At 36.4% G+C, this 20429-nt stretch overlaps 5 protein-coding genes across 14 annotated transcripts; 2 read left to right on the top strand and 3 right to left on the bottom strand.

Moving 5' to 3' along the window:
- Nucleotides 1-168: 168 nt before the first annotated feature.
- Nucleotides 169-3691, top strand: LOC113202554 (caspase-8). Of its 2 annotated transcripts, none has more exons than XM_026416833.2 (11): nt 169-442; nt 525-686; nt 765-879; nt 1295-1564; nt 1651-1798; nt 1874-1950; nt 2032-2260; nt 2342-2467; nt 2559-2699; nt 2803-3084; nt 3153-3691. In XM_026416833.2, exons 1-11 carry the CDS (start codon nt 429-431, stop codon nt 3284-3286), a joined length of 1698 nt encoding a protein of 565 aa, XP_026272618.1. In that variant the 5' UTR covers nt 169-428; the 3' UTR covers nt 3287-3691. The 2 variants fall into 2 exon arrangements, with proteins under 2 accessions (XP_026272618.1, XP_026272617.1); XM_026416832.2 differs by having other exon boundaries at nt 1874-1953.
- Nucleotides 3585-8462, bottom strand: LOC113202553 (uncharacterized). Of its 4 annotated transcripts, none has more exons than XR_008011915.1 (11): nt 8196-8461; nt 7911-8005; nt 7689-7828; nt 7494-7569; nt 7158-7307; nt 6575-6835; nt 5701-6232; nt 5297-5587; nt 5003-5222; nt 4266-4912; nt 3585-4131 (listed from the first exon to the last, which is right to left on the bottom strand). XR_008011915.1 is itself a non-coding variant. In XM_026416830.2 (11 exons), exons 2-11 carry the CDS (start codon nt 8233-8235, stop codon nt 4852-4854), a joined length of 1866 nt encoding a protein of 621 aa, XP_026272615.1. In that variant the 5' UTR covers nt 8236-8296; nt 8383-8462; the 3' UTR covers nt 3585-4851. The 4 variants fall into 4 exon arrangements, 3 of the variants coding, with proteins under 3 accessions (XP_026272615.1, XP_026272614.1, XP_026272616.1); XM_026416830.2 differs by having other exon boundaries at nt 3585-4912; nt 8196-8296; nt 8383-8462; XM_026416829.2 differs by having other exon boundaries at nt 3585-4912.
- Nucleotides 8463-8704: 242 nt separating this feature from the next.
- Nucleotides 8705-15697, top strand: LOC113202507 (ATPase family AAA domain-containing protein 5). Of its 4 annotated transcripts, none has more exons than XM_052273739.1 (16): nt 8705-8923; nt 9098-11128; nt 11215-11376; nt 11463-11574; nt 11660-12082; nt 12168-12391; nt 12529-12680; nt 12770-12923; nt 13035-13117; nt 13203-13380; nt 13455-13642; nt 13821-13940; nt 14014-14173; nt 14255-14579; nt 14682-14888; nt 14999-15697. In XM_052273739.1, the coding sequence occupies exons 2-16, from the start codon at nt 9106-9108 to the stop codon at nt 15249-15251; spliced, it is 4764 nt and encodes a 1587-aa protein (XP_052129699.1). In that variant the 5' UTR covers nt 8705-8923; nt 9098-9105; the 3' UTR covers nt 15252-15697. The 4 variants fall into 4 exon arrangements, with proteins under 4 accessions (XP_052129699.1, XP_052129696.1, XP_052129697.1 ...); XM_052273736.1 differs by having other exon boundaries at nt 8705-8927; XM_052273737.1 differs by having other exon boundaries at nt 8705-8961.
- A 99-nt stretch (nt 15698-15796) lies between these two features.
- On the bottom strand, nt 15797-18756 carry LOC113202508 (uncharacterized membrane protein DDB_G0293934-like). 3 transcript variants are annotated; one of them, XM_026416760.2, is made up of 3 exons: nt 18414-18756; nt 16144-18339; nt 15797-16074 (listed from the first exon to the last, which is right to left on the bottom strand). In XM_026416760.2, the coding sequence occupies exons 1-3, from the start codon at nt 18565-18567 to the stop codon at nt 15797-15799; spliced, it is 2628 nt and encodes an 875-aa protein (XP_026272545.1). In that variant the 5' UTR covers nt 18568-18756. The 3 variants fall into 3 exon arrangements, with proteins under 3 accessions (XP_026272545.1, XP_026272544.1, XP_052129702.1); XM_026416759.2 differs by having other exon boundaries at nt 15797-18339; XM_052273742.1 differs by having other exon boundaries at nt 15797-18306.
- Nucleotides 18757-18903: 147 nt separating this feature from the next.
- Nucleotides 18904-20323, bottom strand: LOC113202509 (programmed cell death protein 5). Its single transcript, XM_026416762.2, has 4 exons — nt 20154-20323; nt 19763-19889; nt 19383-19540; nt 18904-19294 (listed from the first exon to the last, which is right to left on the bottom strand). Exons 1-4 carry the CDS (start codon nt 20220-20222, stop codon nt 19247-19249), a joined length of 402 nt encoding a protein of 133 aa, XP_026272547.1. The 5' UTR covers nt 20223-20323; the 3' UTR covers nt 18904-19246.
- Nucleotides 20324-20429: the final 106 nt, after the last annotated feature.

Below are 20429 nucleotides of genomic sequence, written 5' to 3'. Positions count from 1 at the left end.
TGTACAGGGAGGGGACAGTCTTCAAGCCCAAATCCCCAAACGGTGGCGGCAGAAACACCCGTTCTTCGTGACCTAAACATATATAGACACATATGTTACGAAAATAACTGTTGCGTTGACAATATATTATTCGCAGGATACTCCCGGTAATGGCAGGTTGGGATTGGGAGGGGTAAGGAGGGGAGGGGCAGATGTCCAGGCTCCCTTGGGCAGCTCGCGATCACGACTCCTGTTTCCTTTGGCGTTAATGGCAAACTGCTTTATACGGTTGACTACATTCGATAGATTAATCGTCTAAAACCAGACATCAGCAGCAATAATATTAATTTTACTGAAGCTGTTCAAAGGGATCTCTTTTCATCCGCCTCTCACCACACCACAGCTGAAGACGAGGAGAGGTTACTGTGAGCTGTGAATCCCCGATCGCGATGACTTCCCTAAAGTAAAATGTGCAATCTGTTTGAAAAGAAAAAAGAGTATATTTACTTTGTGTTCTTAACACTTCGTTTAATTTTTTAATGCAGTCCAGACATAGTTGCTGAGATAGAGCCCTGCCTCGATCATGCTGAGATATGTTCTTTGATATTTTTACTTTTTGACCACGAAGAAACTGCTCTTCAACACATACAGCAGGAAATACAATCGACACGAAAGCATATACAAGTTCTTGATAGTGCTCTTTATAAGTAAGTTTTGAAATAGGTTAAAATTTAATGATGTGGAATGTTTGAAGTGTTCTTTATGTTAACTTGTCATTTGACTAGACCTGCACAAAAATTTCACGAAGGTGTGTTAGCAAAATGGGCTAGACACGCCCACAAAGACCATCACTGGCAGGAAAAATTATTAGAAGCACTGCTCATCATCAAAAATTATCAGGTCAGTAACTATTAATCTGAATAAATTGATTGGAAAATTTAGTTCACAACTGTTAAATACTATATGTATACCCCAGAAGCACCACTGCATTAAAGACGCTTCAGTATGCGCATAGAAATGCACATAAAAGGTGACACATTGGTAACGCATTGAATGTGCATTAAATGCTGAGACTTTGTCAATGTGTCACCTTTTATGTGCATTTGTGCGCGCACTGAAGCGCATTTAATGCGTTTGGCGCAGCTGGGGAAGTTGTGATTTTTCTCTATTCTGCACTTCATTTTCACTATCCAACACAAATTATCGCAGCTCATGATTTTTCTGCATATTTTAAACATGTTTTAACTGCTCATTGACTCTCTAGACCAAACCTTACTTCTTAAATTACTGTTATGTGGTTCATTCATAATTTCAGATCATCAGACTATTAGGCCAAAGCAAAGACAAGTTAGATTCAAAGTATTTGCCAAACCAAGTCAACACATCCCATCACGTAGATTTGGTACGGAAGACTCTTTTTTTGCTATTGGAAGATTTATCTAATGAACAATGGAATCAAATAATGATGAACTTGACTACAGTGGCAAGTAATAACCAGATATCTATTCCATCAACGTGTTTTGAAATTCGGGAGTGTTTTTTAGTGTTCCTAATGACGAGAAAACTTCTACAACTTAAAACTAAGGTATTTGCTTTGTATAAAGTGTATGTGGTTCAGGTGAGGGCTGACCTTAATACAACAAAATGTAACTTTTGAATTTGTTTTCACAGAAATGCAGTATGGATTTTGTAAACATCAGAAGTGCCTTAAAGTGTGCTAATCTCTATTACTGGTCTAACCAGCTAGAAAACCTGGAGAACCATATTAACAGGGTTGAAATGTACCATGAAGAAGACAATGCTAAAGAAAAGGACATAGGTGAAGATTAAGTTACGGTACCCCCTGTTGGGCTTTGCTTCCTAGTTTAGTTCGTTAAAATAGTTCTGATTCCAGACGGCTGCAACCTTCCTAGATTCAAACTTGACTCAAATCAAGGAACGATTCTCATATTCAATATGGAGGACTATCAGGCAGTACTGAGTTGTTTGATGACATTGTAAAACCCATCAGTATTTTTACAATTTTTCTCATTATCGTCATTATTTTTTTAGGTGATGGGAGATAGGCCGCTTACTAAAAGGGAAGCCTCTCAATTGGACTGTGAAAAGTTGGAGAGTACTTTCACTCTTTTAAGATTTAATGTGGTAAAAAAGAAAAATTGTCCTTCTGCGCAAGTGCTCAGTGAAATCCGAAATTCTTTAAAAGAGTTTTGTAAAAATGCTAAGCAAGAGAAAGTTGAGCGCTGCTTTATTGTTGCCATACTTGCTCATGGGGTAAAAGGCAAGTATACTCCTCATTGGTGTACTGTCTAATGGTAATTTTATTATCTATATTTTGATTGTTGTTTTCCCCAAACTTTAGATGGGCTTTTGGGAATAGATGGCAAATTAATCGAGTGGGAAGACATACGCAAGGAGATGCGGAGTGTTGACACTGTTGGTCTCCCTAGGGTGCTTGTAATTCAAGCTTGTAAAGGAAATTCCCAGGGTAATCTAAATTATATTATTTAAGTTCCACACATTTTTCTCGGTTTGTGAGAGACAATGTTTTAACAATATATTCATTCTCATTTGTTTAGTTGTTAAAGGAAAAGGGAAACTTGTAGTAGTAGAAGATGGTCCTTCTAGCGACAATAACACTTACCCTAGTAATTTGAGAGATCTATTTGAGTTCTCTTCCAGTGTGTCTGGATTTGCAGCATTCAGGAGCCCAACACGTGGTAGGTGTAAGAAAAACAAATTGTTATGGTTGTTCAATTTTTTTTATTTTTTTTTTGTATCAATGCAAAAATACAATTTTTATCCTTGTTCACTTTTTTTCAGGTTCTCTTTTTATCCAAAGCTTTTGTAAAAACATTCTTCTACATGGAAGGAAACATGAAGCAAAAGAATTGTTAACTTTGATTAACATTGACTGTGATAAATTAAATTTAGGTTGCAATGGAAAGTCTGTACAGTCAACTTGTGAACTGAAAGTTTCTTCAACTAAAGCGCTTTTCTTAGAAGTTCCAGACGAAAATATTCACAGGGCAAAAGAACTTGTGCGTGAATGGGATCAGCTAAATAAAAAGCAAGAACCCAAAGAAACAATAAAGACAGAAAGAAGTAAGCATTGGAGCAGTTTGCCTTTATTTGTTTAGTTATCGTTTATTTTGACTCTTTTATACCTACAGGTTGTTGTTCTGTAAAGAAAACAAAGCATGAAAGATCTGAAAATTGCAGAAGAAAGTGTGATCCCAATAAAGAGCAAGATGACCCATTCTTAAAAGAACTCATTAAAAAGTTAATGAGCATGGAAGAAAAGTAGGGTAGATAACTTTTCTCACAACTCCCTTACAAAATTAAGAATTGAGAAATTTATCCTTGTTAAGCAATATGTTAATTTTTAAAAGGTTTTTTTAATTTTACATTAGATCTGTAGATTTTATCTGTGTTGGGTTATGTATGTTGTTCTGTTGATTTGTATTATTAATTTTGAATTTGTAAATACTTTGCATACAGTTCTTCTACAATATCTTTGCAGTATCTGAGAAGTTACGAGTGCGCTGCGGCCAAGGTGTGCAGTATTGCAATCCATTGTTCAATCACAAATGCAAATGAAGGAGTTCAGAATTGGGATATTTATTTGCATACAATGAAGGTGTACTTAAAAATATTTGGATGTAAAAGAAAAAAGCAATGCAATTCAAAGAATATACACAGATCACAATTTTTTAGTAGGTTTTGATAAAAGACCCATAAAATCAGCTTTTTTCACATGGTTAAACTGAAAAGCCCCCTCAAACTGAATATCGATGTTAACGTTTTGCTTTCAACCAAATCATCAATATGGCAGCAGAAATAAATCAAAGCATCTTGAAATATACTTATTTCACACTCCTTCAGCTGAAACACAAGCTATAGTAGTAAAGTGGTATTGAACCAAATGTTAGAAGCTTTTATCTTAACTGTCAAATCAAATGTGACCAGAAACAAATTCATTATTACATTTTTTCTGAATTTTTCCGTACAAAGCTACATAAATAGTGATATAAAAGTTGATTTAAAAAAAATTGATTACACACTTCGGTCTTCTACAGAAGATAAATTTGTTCAAATACCGATTCAGATCTTAAGTCTGAATACAAAGTGTCAATGATTGCAGACTAACATCTGCAAGGAAAAATACAGAGAGCAGTTTAAAACTATGACAAACACTAATAAAATTATATATCTACTACTTTTAACTTGGAAGAACAAGAACAGTCGGTTTGGTAACTAAATTGAGACTATCTTGCTTCACTCACCAAACTGGACTAATTTGAAAAGAGCATAAGACTATTCCTCCAAACCGTTCACACATTCTGATGAACAATAAATTCACAATTCGATATAAATGCAGAGGTAAATGCCACATTCAAAAGGTGTGCATGATCACTTCCATATAATTATAAATGTGGCTGCCCCACATTCTCAGCATATTGCTGAACGTTCAGTAAAACCTTGTTGATAAACTAAAACTATTTAGAGAACATTTAATAAACCTCCAAAATCTTAAACTTTATCAGTTGTTTTGACTTTAATAATCATCACAGACAGACAAAATAATATGGGAAAGACTTCAAACCGACATAACAATGAGTACAATAAATGCTCCCTTGCTTAGTTAAATGTCTCTTGAGAACTGTAATAGTGTATAGTTTTCTAGCAAAGCTTGTTTGGTTAAATTTTAACAGAACAGAATGTCAGGAAAATACAAATATGTGCTACTAAATATACACACCAAAAGCAAAAATGTATGATGTCAAAGCTAGAAACAGAAGCATTAAAACAAAACTTACTACTTCTTGGGGACCATGCACGGACATGGGGATAAGCAGGAAAATTTATACATCATAGGCGCACTTTTAACTCTTCCATCCTCTGTTTAATTCGTTTTTGAAGTTCCTTGTACCTGTGCAGAAATAATTTTTTGTTGTATTTACAATTAACAAAACAACCATAAAATCTATATTACAAACAGAAAACCAAAAAGTTTAATAACCTTAGTTGAACAGCTTGAACTTGACGGTCTTCTTCTCTCTGATAACCCTCCAAGATTGCTGAGCATTCAGTGACAGACAGATTTAAAAACTGGGCCACTTCATTGCTCACTTCACATGTACTATGCCGATCAACAATAAAAATCCTGGCAACATCCTCATGAGGTCCAAGTAGAATTCGAGTTACTAATGGATATTCGTCCTCACGTAATCGTCTTTGTTCTGTATGTACAAGAAGTAGGAATAAAATATGCAGAAAGATCCACAACAGCACAGAGAGTTGACAAAAAACCCACCTCCGTTATCATAAACAACAAAGAGTGCAAAATTATCAGGCTTGCTATCCACTCTATATTTGTCCAGCATTAGATTTACTACTTCTTGCGTGGAAACCAGTGATGTTACCCAGACACTTGTGCTGCTACCGTGAGGAGGAGTAAAGAAACTTGTCTCCCTATCATAAAAATGGCCATTGATGGAGCATCTTCTCCTGAGTTTAGTTCGAGAGCGTCGTCGACCTGGGCGCCGTCGAATAGCAGCAGATCCAGTTTTGGCAGCTTTTCTTCGACACTGATTATCACTACCACCTATTAGCACAGAAAAAAATAAAATAAATGAAAATTAAATCTGTTTTAAGAGAGACAGTCCAAGGAAATAATTAAAGGGTAATTACAAATTATTGATTTAGTGATACACATACAAGAGTCACCCAATCCGCTGCTGCTACTACTACGGGCAGTTTCAGGAACACTGATGGAACGATCTAATGGGTGGTCATTCATATCTGATTCATCATCATCAGCATCATCATCAGCCCAGACGTCACCATCTCCATTGTAATCAGGGGGCATACTCTGAGATCTCGACATCCGTTTTTCAGATTCTAAATTTTCTTCAAAACATTTTGAGTAAGAATCAGTATTGTCATCATCATCATCAAATTTATTGGCTGATGGATTTAAGTGATTCTCAACTTTGGAAGAGTCAGCTTTCTCAATATTTTCTTCATTGTTAACTCCTTTCGGTATTGAATTGGAACTTCCAGGAGATTCATCATGGCTGTCCACAATATCGAGAGGCAACTCCGATGATTCAGTACTAGACTGAGCAGTAAGGGGAGCTCGCGGGGTGGATGATGAACTGGATTCAAAGGGTTCTGGAGAGGACACTGAATGAAGCCCAACAGGCATGGTCTGGTAAAGTTTTTCTCCATCTTCTACTCGTCTTTCCACCTGAAATACATCAATAATTCAGTCAACTACCCTTTACACCAAAGACAAAAATTGGTAACCATGCCAAATGGGGCGAAAAGATTCTGCACCAAACTACAGTACACAGACACAAAAAAAGTCAAAAAAGCACAAAGCCAATAAAAAAATCTTCCCTCCAAGAATAAGGTTGGCTGAGCCAAAGATAAGTCATACATGATGATGCAAGCAGAAGGAATAGGTAGGTAAAGTAGGGAAGAGATAGTGTCTACATACAGATTTTCTGCTTCTCAGTGAAAACAAAAGAAAGGGAAATACAAACAAATGGCAACAGAAAATAAACCAAAGCACAAGAACAGTCATCACCTGAAGGAGATCATCCAACTCATCCCAGTCAATATTTTTAAGGTCCAGTTTGGCAGGAAGAGTACTACTTTTATACTCAAACAATGCTGTACTTGGAGTTGAGTCAGATGATGCCTTAGAGGAATGCGTAGGAGAATCATGAGGAGAGCTCATGGGAGAACTCATTGGCGAACTGATAGGAGAACTTGTTGAGGAGCTGCTGCAGGATGCAGAGCTTCCTCCAACAGGAACAGCACCTTTGCTTTTGCCATTGTAATACCTCTGCAAGGGGCAGAGAGTAAGGAGTGAGGATCCAAAACCAATACCATGGGGAAGAAAAGATTTTCAAAGAATTAAGAAATGTAAAAGGAATAGAAAAAGATATATTTTAACACCAGTAATAGGATTTTCCAATAATTAGGAAATGTGAGGGGAATAGAAAAAGATATATTTTAACACCAGTAATAGGATTTTCCAATAATTAGGAAATGTGAGGGGAATAGAAAAAGATATCTTAAGCACCAGCATCAACCCAAACCAGTAAAAAACATGAAACCAATTTTTTAATTTATTTTAAAAATAAAAAAAAAAGTTAGGGACTTACATTTAAATTGGTACCATTGCTGTATCTATATGAATTACGCTTCCTTACAGTAACAACTGTTCTTTGATCATATTCTTCTTTCAGATGGATAACTCCTACAACTCCCCAGTAGATCCTTAAGGCACCCTCCAGAACCAACCGGCCATTAACCTGATAAGAGATATAAAACTTAGAACACCGGTATATATTATCTATACATACGTACAGACGTATACAGTACAAATGTACGTATGAAAGATACAATACACCCCAGTGAGAAATAATAGTTTAAAATGTCATTGAAAATGAAAAAATTTCATTAAGAATTTCTCTTTTGGATTATAATGTAAAACAAACCTCTCTGCAGTGAACTTTGCCACTTTTGCCTTCATAGTATTGATTAAATAGTTTCAGCTTTGATTCCAAATGGGACCTGAAAATAAAAATTCAGCAGTTAAATTGTGAAGAAGATAAAAAGGTTTGAGCAACGGTAATATTAAAAATACTTTGTCAAGGATAATTCACCTCTTTCTGTTAAAAAAAATTTCTTACCTTGGTAAATTTGGTATGCCTGTGCGGTTTTCAACTTTACCGAAACTTGTGTGAGACTCTACTCTGGTACCATGACCAAATAGTTGTGGCCCAAATAGAGCACCATAGCAAGGAACATGGCAATATGGTACACCTTTGTGCTGGAAAGAAGATATAATTAAGAAACACAAACTATGGCGAAGCAACAAAAAAATAGCAATGTTCTTCGCAATGGCTCTTTACTTCGGCATGCTGTCCAGGATTCAGTCTTTTACCACATTCTTCACATCTCAGACATTCTGGATGCCAGTCGTATCCTAATGACTGCTTCCTTTCAGCTGGAAGCAAAACATTTTAGTAAGATCAATCACAACTCCTGACATTGCTAGAAAACTCAAAGCTAGTGGACGAGAAGATCTTCAGAACAGACAGGAAATTGGCTAGGAATGGCCAGAGGCGCCACCGCACACGAAAAAAATAAAAACAAAATAACATGCAGTGCATGATCTGCACTTAATAAAAACGTACCGAAATAAACGGGTTTTCCACATTTATGACACTTCCACATTCTGACAATGACATATCAATCAATCAAAACAGAGGAAACGAAAGGCCGTATATGGAAAGCACTAAGAAAAAAAGAAATTCAAAATAATTTTTCGTAACCAGACTGCAGAATTTCTCCGTTTAACTCCAATGTTATTGTTGTTTTTACGTTTAACACAAAATTGTGAATGAAGTGTGCAAGTGTGTTACGAGCTTAGTACACACAAGGATAATGAAACTGAAAGTTTCAATTGATATGAATCTGAATCATAATCTCGGACAATCAACGCTGACAACAAAATATCTCAAAATGCCAGGTTCTTTTGAAGCCGGTAGGTTTTTTTTGAAAAATGTTACTTATCCGCATAATTTTGATGCGTTCTAATTTTTGAATGAAAGGTTTAAATTAAACTCATTTGTCTATTCTAATGCCACCGAAGATCGACAATTAGTTTGTGGGTTTGGCAACATCGAGCTGTAAAGGGTGTGCTTGTTGTCATTTTTAAAAGGCGTAATAGTTGTAGACGTAATGTGAAATTCCCGCCATCAGATCACTGGTTGTGCTGCACGTTCGGAATTTGGTGTATTTACTTTCAGTTTGTGTTATTTATATTCATTTCTTTCGTTAATGTTGTTGTTGTCGATAAGTCGTTTGCTAGCGCCACTCAAAGATTTGAACTGAATCATCGTTTTACGTCTTTGAGGCTATGGTTTGTCCGTACACTCATCTAGATAATCCATCTTTTTTGTGTGTATTATTATTATTTTAACAATATGTATTTGTGTGTGTGTGTTATGAATTGAAATTTTGAATGAATAATTGAATGAATGTGTTCTGCGCCACACCTGCACTACATTTTAAATGTGTTTTTATGTGATTACAGGTAATGCAATGAAGAGTGTGATAGATGACTACTTTGGACAGGGTCCAAAAAGCGACAAACGCGGTGTGGTTCCGTCTACCAAAGTGACACCTGAAAAGTCTGAGGAAAGTCACATTTCAGCAGGAACATTAAAGAGTACTGACGAGGATGTGGTAGTTAATGGAAAAGAAAACACTATGTCCAAAGACAAAGGCTGCAAAACTCCGGTGGGAAAATCCAAATCAGCGAGTTGCAATAATCCTTTGAAAGGTAGAAGAAGTCAGAAGAAAAAATGTGCTGCTACCCCCAAACACTTTCTCCAGGAAGACAATCTCGAGCAGAACACTGTATTAAATTGCGCTGAAACAAAGGATGGGATAGCCTCCCCCAAAAGTTTTGCTTTTAAAATCAGAATTAAGTCTAAAGAACAGTGTCTCAATGATGAAGATTTTAGCTCCCCAGAGCAAGCTGTAGTAGCATCTAATATGCATACTAAAGAACTGGGGAGTCCTCAGGGTACTATGTTCAAATATTTAGTACCCCAGAAGAATAGTTCAGATCCTGAAAAAGATTGTGGCTCTAGTAGTAAAGTTAAAGTGAACATTTCAGACTTTTTCAGTCCCGCCAAAGATAAAAAATCTGATGCTGATCATTTAAAGAAGAGTGGAGACAGTTTCATTAGCTCCAACAATGACATTGGAAAGGAAACAAAAAAGGCAGGAGACGAGAAGAAAGCTATTACTCCACCCTCAACATCAAAATTGGTCAAAAAGACAACCAAAAGATCCCTATCCATCTCTAAAAATCGGAAAAATACGAAAGAAACTAGTCCTTTACAGGTGAGTGATTCAAACATTACTGTCGCTTCTTCAGTTCAAAATGTTAAGTCAGCATCTAAACGGAAAACAAAGCCAACAAAGAAGTCTCTATCACTTGCCAAACATGAAGGAAAAGACGAAAAAAGTATTCTAGAAGGACCTGCAAAGGCGCAGCTGGAAGGGAAAGCATCAAGCGAATTAAATGTGTCCCAATCTGTGACTAATGCGTTTAAAAAAATCATGTCTAAAAGTAATGAAGTTAATGTAATAGATGTATCACAAGACTTACTGTCCAAGAAACGTAAGCGTGGGGTAGATGATGATGATTGGGATGGTAATCTAGGATGCCAACCTCTGAAAACTGTCAGAGAAGACTCACCTGTGAGAACAACATCAAAGTCTTGTACACTTAATCAGATAAGTTGTGATTCTGATGATAGTACGTCATCTATGTCAAAAGCCAAAAGTTTGAAGAACACATCTTTGAACTCAGGAAGTGGAAACAAAGAGGAGCAAAGTGTTGCTTCTGAATGTACCCTTAAAGTTGAAGAATCTAAACGGAACAGTTTAATGAGTTACTTCTCTAAAGTATCAAAAGAGGAAGTTTTATCAAAAGAAGAAAAGGTAGAAATGAAAGTGAAAGCCCTAATTCACTCACCTCCAACTACTCCTTCTAAAAAGGTGAAGAGGCGAAGTGTCAACAGTCTACCAGGGGGAGCTGCCTCTCTTGGCAAAAAGAAACCAAATTTTAAAAACAAATTGAAAGAAAGTATTAATGCTATTGATATTATTGACAATGATGAAGGGACACTCAGTGATATGGGTAAAGACAATCTCTCTCTACCAAAGGACAAAAAGCCATCAAGCCCCTCTTCTGTGAAACAGAAAAGTTTGATGCATAATGCTAACACCTCACCCAAAAAGTTTGTGCTAGGTCAATCAGTTGATTTATCCAATGGAAAGCATGGCATCTCTCCCAAAACAAAAAAGAAGTCTCTATCCAAGAACAGGGTGAAAAAGGAAGCAAAGAACAATGGCACAGGTTTGACTAAGTCTCAAAAGGTTACAAATGTTAAAGATGCTGATGAAGAATGTCTTGCTACCCCAATTGCCAACTTTTCTGAGGAGCCAGAGGCAGATGTTTCTAAAACTACCCCAAATATTCAAATACCCTGGACGTTAAAAGTATGCCTCACACCCCTACCACTTCCTACAACTCAAGGAACTTTGTTAGGTAAGTTGGAAAAGCCAATCCTGTGACACTTTGTAGTACGTATATTGATTAAAATTGTTTCTGATGATCTACTTGTCCTTTTACAGAAGAGGAGAGTGACAGTGATGAAATATTTTTATTCAGGCAGGATAAAAAAAGGAAAGTAGAGAAACAGCTAGAAACTGAAAGATTGAGCAGCAAAAATGCTGATCCAAACTCACCTAATGATAAATCTTCTTCACCAGATATAATTTTTGAAAAAGAGACAGGTATACATTGTAATGTATTTCAGTTCTAGGTGATTTCTTTTAGTGATTCTTGCTGTTTTGTTGTTAACTTTATAATGTGATTTCAGATGTAAAGATAGCGTCTCTATTTACTCGGAAGGCTGACACTCAGGCTCGTCAGCTTTTCTTACAGAGTGGAGTACCGGAACAGGTTAAACGTACTCTTGAAACTCAGCGCAGGTACTGCATTAACTGTCTCACATTGATTTTCTACTCATATTGTATGATTTTACTGAACATTCTCTGCATTCTCTCAAATTTGCAGTTTTGAGGAGCAAGAAGTAGAAATCTTTCCTAAGAAAAGTCATATTCAGCAAAAAGATGATGAGTGGACCTGGAGCCTACCCTTTGTCAGTATCCCTTTAACACTCAGCCATGAGGAAGAAATTCCTCTTCCATCATGCAAATTTTCACTTAAAAATTTTAATGGCGGCTATGACATTTTGGATGAAATTGATCCCATTATGTCAGCTAGCTGTAAAGGTCCAGGGATGAGAATAAGGTTTGGATTGCCTACGGATGTCGTTAGACCTATTCTCAGGATCATCAAGCAAAACTCACAAAATTTTGTGGTTGTCAATACATTTAAAACATTGAAGAAAAAGTTTAAAGAAGATGACTTTTTTAAAGCAGCAGCTCTGTCAGCTTTTTCTGATGTTCAAAAACCAAAGAGAAAGTCAGCTAACAGGTAGGACAATAGTTTTGAAATATACTTTTTCATTGCCCATTGTTTTTCCGTGTTTGTGTGATTTTGTTTTGGTTTTTTATCTTAGAAAATCATTAAATTCAAAACTGAATACATCTCTGCCAGTCTTTCGAGCCCATTTATGGACAGAGAAATACAAACCATCTACTGCAAATGAAATTGTTGGGAACAATGGAAGTGTCCAGCAACTTAAACGGTGGCTTGAAGCTTGGCGTAAAGCCAGTGAAGACTGTTGTAACCTCGCTAAACAACCAATCAAAGAGGATATGAAACGGAGGAAGAGGAAGAAAGGTAAATAAATATGATGGAAGCATTAGCACTCTGTTCTCATTCAATCTGTGATTTTTAATGATTTTGAGTTTTGAAATTTTCTGATACAAATTGATCTCTTTTTACAAACACAAATCTTCATGATTTTATTCTTTCAGACCTGCTCGATGATGATGACTTCTTAGTATCAGACAACAGCTCTGATGGGGTAAACAGTAATTTACCATTAAGTGTTGCTGTGCTATATGGCCCAAATGGCAATGGAAAAACAAGTACAGTATATGCCCTGGCCAAAGATCTTGGCTACAAAGTAAGGCTTGCATCAATCAGCTTGAGTTTGAACAGAAGTGATTAACCTTGAAAGAATAATGAACTAGAAGAATTTTTGGACTCTTACAGGTGTTGGAAGTTAATGCATCAGAAAAACGAAATGGAAAACTTGTACTTTCTAAACTAGCAGAGGCTACACAATCTCATCAAGTTCAACAAGGCAACTCAGCAGAGCAAGGGTTTGCTGCTCTGTTTGGCAAAAACCTAAATCCTGTTAAAAATAGTATGTTATCTAATGTGTATAATCATCTGTATTGATGTCTTGTTGTTCTATATTAATGTGTTGCTTCAAAGAGTCATTTTCAATATCTAATCTTGACCTTTCTCCCTTCAGAGAAATCAAACAAGGCATTGAAAAGTAATTCTGACTTGGATGAAGAAAAAGCCAAAAAAATGAGCCTTATTCTTTTCGAAGATGTATGAAAGATAACAACACAAATATTACCCATTGGATTAAAAAAATAAATAGCATTCTCTTTTTATGTTAATAATTCTGTTTCAGATTGACATAGTATTTGAAGAAGAGGATGAGGGGTTTCTATCAGCAGTGACAAACCTTGTGTCTATGTCAAAGCGCCCTGTCATACTCACTACCACAGATCCTGAGAGTCCTATGGTTAATCGTTTCATGAATAGCTCTAGTTTAATTCTTCACTTCTCTTGTCCTCCAAACTTAATATGTATGTATGAATTTCAAGATTCTATCTATCATGTTCTAAGTTCCATTCTCATTAATATACCTTCTTTTTTTCAGCTTCGTGGCTTCAAATTGTATCTGTTGTTGAAGGAATATATGTTGCACCTGAAACTGTACAAGACCTGGTTTATCTTTGCAAAGGAGATTTTCGGCGAGCACTCCTTCAAATGCAATTGTGGGTCATGTCTGGAGCTAATAATTTGTTGATGCCCTCTCTACCAACACTGAATCATAAAGCTAAAAAGGTTGAGAAGTATTAAATTAACATTAACACATTCAGTGTGGCACCCCATTTAGAGGGTAAACGCACAAAACTAGCAATGTGTGACCACATAGTGGCTGCACCACACTGAAGGTTTTAAGCTTCTGTTTGTACATTTTATCTTCAATATTATTGGCTTAAATACTTTTTAAAAATTTCAGAATTCAAAACATAATGATAGTGATGACATAAGTGACAATGATGATGAAAGTACTGAATTTTGCCCTCCTTCAATACCAGCAAACACAAATTGTATTGCTGCAATGCTGAGCAGAAGTTCTGTAAGAATCTGTTGTTTGTACTTGTTTTCCTATTTTAAATTTAATCTTATCTTAGATTTATTTATTTCCTCAGAGTACCGAAACTAATGCAGAAACAGCAATCACTTCTGTGGAAGTACCATATCCATTAGATCTTGGCTTGTTTTGGTGGAACCTACCCCCTATCTTGTCCTTAAAACAAGTTGAGCATGCTCAGCTTCCTGAGAAGCCTAAGGAAGATCTCTCGGCTCCAGGTTTGTTTTTAACAAACTTTCTGATCAAACAAAATGCTGTTTGTGTTAAAAATTTAATTGTTACAATTTTTTTTTCCCAAGGACATAGACGAATGCTGGATGATTCTTTCATTGCTAGCTTCTGTACAGATGATGGAAACACCACTGACAGTTATTGCACAAATGATGAGTCAGATGCTACATGTAGCCAAGCTACAAGTATAGGAGAATCTGGGGAGTCGCAAAATGACGAAAAGACACCTTGCAATGTTGATTTAACGAGTATCGAGCCAAAGTCATACAAAACGTGTTGTAGCCAAGAAGAGATGACTGCTATGCTTCACCAAATGCATATTATATCTACCATTGATGTAATTGCTGTTTCATGCCGGTTACTCAATGCTTCTGGTGTAGAACCTATTTCAAGGTCAGTGAATATCCTAATGAAACTGATTCTTGGTTTTGTTAACTGAATCTAAGAAATTAGGACTCAAGTTTCCTTTGTTTCGCATAACTTTCACACTTGCAGGTTCTCTCACCCTAATTTGAAAGACAGCCTGTCTTTAGTCAAGGTAGAGGTTGAAGGTCCTAGTTATTTAATGAACTCAACTGCTGAAGACATTTGTCACTGGTTAGGTGAACAAAGTTTGAATAATACTAAAAGTTCCTTTAAACTAGTAAATTTGGATAGGCCTGTGTGTTACAACAGTTGTCTACCCAACCAAGAGGAACATAGGTAAGCTAAACTTTTTCAATTTTTTAATGTCTATTTTGTATTTATTACTTCTTTAACACTTAAATATTCTGTATTTATTACTTCTTTAACACTTAAATATTCTGTATCAGGTGGAGAGATGCTCATTCTGAAACAGAGCAAGCAGCTCTCCATGCCCTACCCATGTGTATGAGACTGGAAAGCCGAGCCATTTCCACTGACTATTTGCCAGCTCTTAGAACATTCTGCCGCCTTGAAAGAAATCGTAGCATAATTAATACTAAGCGGCGTAATAGGTTTTATCATTATCTTAAGAGTTTAGGGGCTCACCTGTCAGAACTACAGCTTGAATTGCTTTGTCACACTATGTGTGATATGAGTTAAATGAAATTGCATTACTATTTTCACAAAAATCACTTATGTACTGTATGGTAAAGGTTGTCAAGTCAAATATTATTGCATATCATTATGATATCAATCTGTTTTATGTTTTGATGTGCTGTTTAAGGCCTTTTTAGTCAGACCAATTCATTTTTTTATGGAAGTTAGACCAAGTTGGTTTCCGGATAGTTACCAATTTGTTATATCCAAACATCCTTTGTTTCCTGGACTTAGTTATTTCAGAACTTACTAGATGTCAGTCACTAGTAATATAAAGGAAACAGAACTTTTATGCATATATTTTACTTCACAACGGACTAAGCGTTGAGGTATGATATTATGTGGGTAATATGTGATCTTCATTAAGGTTTCTATGTGTAGTTAGACTACCATGGTTATATTATTTAACTCTGTAGGGAGACTTCTAATAAATATTTAGTTTTATCTTATGTTTTGTTTATTTTATTACTTGATCACTCAGTGCCAAACTTACATTAATTAACTTAGAAATTTCTGTTCCCCAAAATTCACAGGTGAAAAAGACTCAACTAGATTCTCTTCTGCCTTGCTTTAGCTAGTTCAAATATTTTCTTCCACGCATCCCTTCTATCTATGTGTGAGGGTTCATGCTCTGAAGATAACGGTACAGGTTTGGGAACAGCCTGGATAAAATTACTGAAGGCAGCAAAGAGTTTAGGTACATATTTCTCAGAGTGAGAATTTGTTTCTACCAGTCTTTTGGGCTCCTCAGAAGAACCAGCAGAATTTGCAGAGGATTTCAAAGCTGCAGTCTCCTTGTTATTATTGTCATCTAAAGCACAACAAACTGAAAATGCACAGTCATCAACAGGGGGAAATGCAGTATGTCTATTAAACATAGTTTTGATATTCATACCTATTCCAACAATTTCACTAAAGTGTTCCTCAGGTACTTCAGCACTTTTCCTCAAAGCAGATTGGTTTTCAGAACAGACAGACACTGGGTCTCTGTCATGTATCTTTTTAGGGATTGGTGTTGTGAAGCTTTTAGTGATTTCCTTTACTTTGGTAGATAATTGAGAAGACCAAGAAGAATTCTGGGTCACTTTTGTGCATTTGTTTGAAGCTTCTTCACTATCACTGCACTGAAATGCTAACATATGTTTGGTAACAATGCTTCTTTGTTTCTTCCTCCCTTGGGTTTGGGTACTCTTCATAACAGGCCTTACAATCTTCAACTTACCCTTTCTTTGGGATTGCTTAAGACGACACTGCTTTAAATTACTTTTATTGTGCACCGTATTTCCAAAAGATGAATTATTCAACTGGTTGTTTGCAACTTTAGCTTTGAATAAAGATTCTGTCTTATCACTCATGAGCAAACCAAATGAGTTATCAGTACATGCATTTGAAGAGGTGTCACATTGTAGGTCCTCAGTAGATAAAAATGTATTAACTTCTGCATCAGATGACCAATTGTGTGCACTGCTATGCGCTCCATTGTTGTCATGAGCTTGATATTCAGATGCGTAACAAAGATGATTTAACAAGTCTTCAGAAGTGTTAAAATTGTCAATATTGTTTACAACTAAAATAGATTCTTTTATTAGGCTGCCAACATAAAAACTTTTGTCATAGCTTTCAGTTGGAGAGCCACTAGCTCTGTTTAAAGTTTCCAGGGAACTCACAGGAAATGCATCACTTTTAGTTGATACCCCATGCTCACTCTCTACTGTAGCACAATGGCTGTCGAGTGAAAATTGTTGATCACTTTCCCTATCTCTTTCATTCACAACAGCAGAAGATTGTCTGTTGCCTCTTCTTCTATGAGATGGTAATGGCAAAATAGGCTCTTCCAGATTTGATGTCTCCATATCGTCACTGATAGCTGAGTTTACATGACAATTTTTAGGTTTGCAATTAACCATTACATTAGTGCATGGTATGGTGACGCTACCCTCATTAGAGGATGGTTGCAAAATCTCCTTATCTATGGATGGTTCATTCTTTTTATCATTATCACCATTGTCAACTGACATTGGATGGCTTTCAAGGGAATTTCCTGCACCATTACCAATTTCAATCTCAACCGTAAAAGTGTCACACGCATTGTTGAGGATTTCCTCATGGGAAGATGATTGTAACTGTATTTCACTAGTTGCACTTAAAACTGCAAGTGGGTAACTGATAACTCTGTTTTCTTGACCATTTCCAAATACGCAATCAACTCTTGAATTAGGACAGGCTTTGTTAGGATTACTCACACTACAAGCAGATTGCAATAAGTATTCATTTGATAACTCATGTGATTCATTGCTTTTACACTCATTTGAAATTGGATGACAAACAAGGGAATTCCCTGCACCATTCCCAATATCAATCTCAGCCGTCAAAGAGTTGAAGCTTTTCTCATAAGTAGATGATTGTAATTGAGTTTCACAGGTTTCACTTACAACTGCAGGTGGTTGACTCACGACAAAAGTTTCTTGACCATTTCCAGATACACAATCAATCTTTGTATTCGAACAGATATTGTTAGAATTACTCACACTGGACGAAGATAGCAAAAACTCTTCGATTGAAGATTCATTTGTTTCATTGGCACTATGCTCATCAGATTTTGGATGATGTAGAATGGAATATCCTTTACATGTCACTGAATTGACACGTACATTGTTGTCGCCACTCTCAATAGAAGAAGTCTCCAAAATCTCATTATCAATGGATGACATCTGCAATTCTTTGCTGTCATATTTTTTGGAAATAAAGTGACTGCCAACTGTTTTCTCTGGAGTGTTAACAGATATACAAGCAGTGGCCTCACTAGGGAATGATTCCAAAATCTCATGATCAGGTAATGGCCTTGGAGTTTCATTTCTGGCAATTTCAATTAACTCTTCCTCACAAGGATCAGTTTCCCTACCCCATTCAACATTACAGTTGTTTGGAATCTTCTCTTCATTGTTTCTACGTTCCAAATATTTTCTGCTCAGAGGTGTAATGCATGAATATACAGCTGAAGAACTATTCCTAGAATTGCTGTCTGCCTCTATCTTTCCTATTTTTACATTAGCAACACCTACAGTAATCAAATCCACAATTTGGCCATCATCTGAAAGTTTTCCACAGTATTGTAACACAAACAGATTTCCTGATAACCTTATCAATAAGTTCCATGAAAATTACCTTGTTCATCTGATGCAGTATTCTCCTTGCTGACTGACTGTGTAAGTAAAAATGTGTCGGAAATACAGTAATACTTTTCTTCCTTTTTCCTACTAGCATTATTTTCACAAAACGGGTTTCTAAAACACGTCCTTCCTAATTTAAATAAGCTCATCTTCCCCCCAGCATCTGCAATTTAAAGCAAGACAACAGTGTTAAATCAGAAGCCAATAAAGAAATTGATCCTTTCAGGGCCCCAGCTAACTACATCTAAGTACCACTACTACTGCTAGGACTAAGAGGCATCAGAAAAATGTTTGCACTTCATTGGAAAACTCTCTCATCATGTTAACTAGAACCTTGACCGATCCAACTAAATAAGATAAAACAAAGCACTGACCATAATTCTGTCAAAAACACTTGCCTTACCTTTTAATGGCTATGATCGTGAGTTTTATTCTGGGCATAATAATGAAATCATAAAAACTGAATTCAGATACAAATTCAAAAATACAGCTCTAGTTATTTATTAAGTTAATTTATTAGAAGGTTAACACAAAATATTTCATAAATTTGCATCATATGCAGTTCATTTTTTAAATAAATTGCTGCTTAAGTAAAATTATTCAAAAGAAAAAAGAAAGCCCCGGTTACAAATTCTGAACAATTAATTACTCAAAATTAACATTGAAGTTGGACTTTTGTTTTCTTTTATTAAGGAAGAGAGGACTTAAGGTGTTATGTTTACAAGTAAAAATTAGTTTACTGATTTATAAATTAGATTAAGGCACCCTTCACTCTTTTACCATTCCCTCTTAACAGACTGCACACAAGTTACAGTTTACTATGAACTATCACAGATCATCATCGTCGGAGTCAAGGGCAGCTCGTCTTCTATCAAACTGAAAGGAAATGAAAATGAAAGAAATTATTGAGGAGAAAATACTTGAGACATTCAAGTAGGATTCTGACAAGACATGTCTTATTTACCTTCACTGTTGTACTTTTCTGAGACCCTACTCTCTCCAACAATCCAATTAGCTCCTCTTCTCCTAATTTTGAACGAAGCTGTCCAGATTGTGCCATTTGAAGAATCATATTTTCCACCATACGACCTTTCTCTGGCTTGCCAAGCATAAGAGTGTTTACTGGAATAAAAATACAATGAATTACAAAAGTTGTGGAACCTCATACCAGACAAGTTGGACAAATTAATCATGTTCCAGCAATCAGCGATCAAAGTGATACAACTATCATGACTGCTAGTTTGGGAATTCTCAAAGAACTCTACCATCTACAACAGGTCAAGCTACGCTACTCATCATAGCTGGAGAAAACAAGCTGGAGAGCACAATTGGTAGAGCACTTACATCTCGCTCTTGCTGATTGATCAAGAACTTGTGATAAGATTGAGTTTTTCATGTCATCAACTTCTCGTTTCCGCTCTTCTGCAACTTTTTGTTGATTTGGATTTCCTGGTTGGCCAGCAGGTCCACTCTGCAAAATTATAACATGGTAATCTACAGCAGTGCTTTCGACTTTTAAGCAGCTTCTGCTTCCCCTTAAGATTCGTCTGTCTGCCTACAGTAGTTTAAAATGACTAGGAGACATTTAGAATGGTGTATTATCATGTATATTAAATCCATAGTGTCTGTACCAATCATTCCACCAGGATATGTATGTTTATAAAGATTTATAACCTAAAATACTTTGTCAGACACCGGTGAAGGAAACTGGTTAGGGTCAACACAATATACGAACCCCATATTGAGACTGAAGCTGAGCAAGCCTCTGTGCACGAATTTCATCCAAATCAGAGTCCTCCATCATCAAAAGAATTTGTCGGAAATATCCAAATCAAAAATGAGCATCAGTTGATCCGATCAGTGCCCTCAGGAAACTGTCGTCCGGTCCGGTCCGGCGCCGTTCGGCGAGCCCGCGAGGCCTCCGCGATCGGCTCCCCCCGGCTCCGGGGGTAGCCAATCAGAACGCCAGATACGCTGTCACTGTCACGTGACACCCGTGAAACCGGAAGCG

The sequence above is a fragment of the Frankliniella occidentalis genome, unplaced genomic scaffold (genome assembly GCF_000697945.3).
Source record: "Frankliniella occidentalis isolate FOCC.00 unplaced genomic scaffold, Focc_3.1 Scaffold296, whole genome shotgun sequence".
Lineage (NCBI taxonomy): Eukaryota > Metazoa > Arthropoda > Insecta > Thysanoptera > Thripidae > Frankliniella > Frankliniella occidentalis.
Note: the sequence above shows the minus strand (reverse complement) of the source record. Positions and strands in the feature narration are given on the sequence as shown.

Bases quoted from the DNA above. Each gene is read 5' to 3' on its own strand.
- LOC113202554 (XM_026416832.2), top strand. The intron at 2,261-2,341 runs GCAAGTATACTC...CCCAAACTTTAG, and splicing joins ACTTGCTCATGGGGTAAAAG to ATGGGCTTTTGGGAATAGAT. The intron at 3,085-3,152 runs GTAAGCATTGGA...TTATACCTACAG, and splicing joins AACAATAAAGACAGAAAGAA to GTTGTTGTTCTGTAAAGAAA.
- LOC113202553 (XM_026416830.2), bottom strand. From the start codon at position 8,235: ATGTGGAAGTGTCATAAATGTGGAAAACCCGTTTATTTCG. The intron at 7,570-7,688 runs GTAAGAAATTTT...TTTTATTTTCAG, and splicing joins GGCATACCAAATTTACCAAG to GTCCCATTTGGAATCAAAGC. The intron at 5,588-5,700 runs GTATGTGTATCA...CTGTGCTAATAG, and splicing joins CAGCGGATTGGGTGACTCTT to GTGGTAGTGATAATCAGTGT.
- LOC113202507 (XM_052273736.1), top strand. The intron at 12,392-12,528 runs GTAAATAAATAT...TTATTCTTTCAG, and splicing joins ACGGAGGAAGAGGAAGAAAG to ACCTGCTCGATGATGATGAC. The intron at 12,924-13,034 runs GTATGTTATCTA...TTCTCCCTTCAG, and splicing joins CCTAAATCCTGTTAAAAATA to AGAAATCAAACAAGGCATTG.
- LOC113202508 (XM_026416759.2), bottom strand. From the start codon at position 18,567: ATGAGCTTATTTAAATTAGGAAGGACGTGTTTTAGAAACCCGTTTTGT. The intron at 18,340-18,413 runs GTAATTTTCATG...GAAAACTTTCAG, and splicing joins TACTGCATCAGATGAACAAG to ATGATGGCCAAATTGTGGAT.
- LOC113202509 (XM_026416762.2), bottom strand. From the start codon at position 20,222: ATGATGGAGGACTCTGATTTGGATGAAATTCGTGCACAGAGGCTTGCT. The intron at 19,541-19,762 runs GTAAGTGCTCTA...TTTTTATTCCAG, and splicing joins TCAATCAGCAAGAGCGAGAT to TAAACACTCTTATGCTTGGC. The intron at 19,295-19,382 runs GTAAATAAGACA...ATTTCCTTTCAG, and splicing joins AGAAAAGTACAACAGTGAAG to TTTGATAGAAGACGAGCTGC.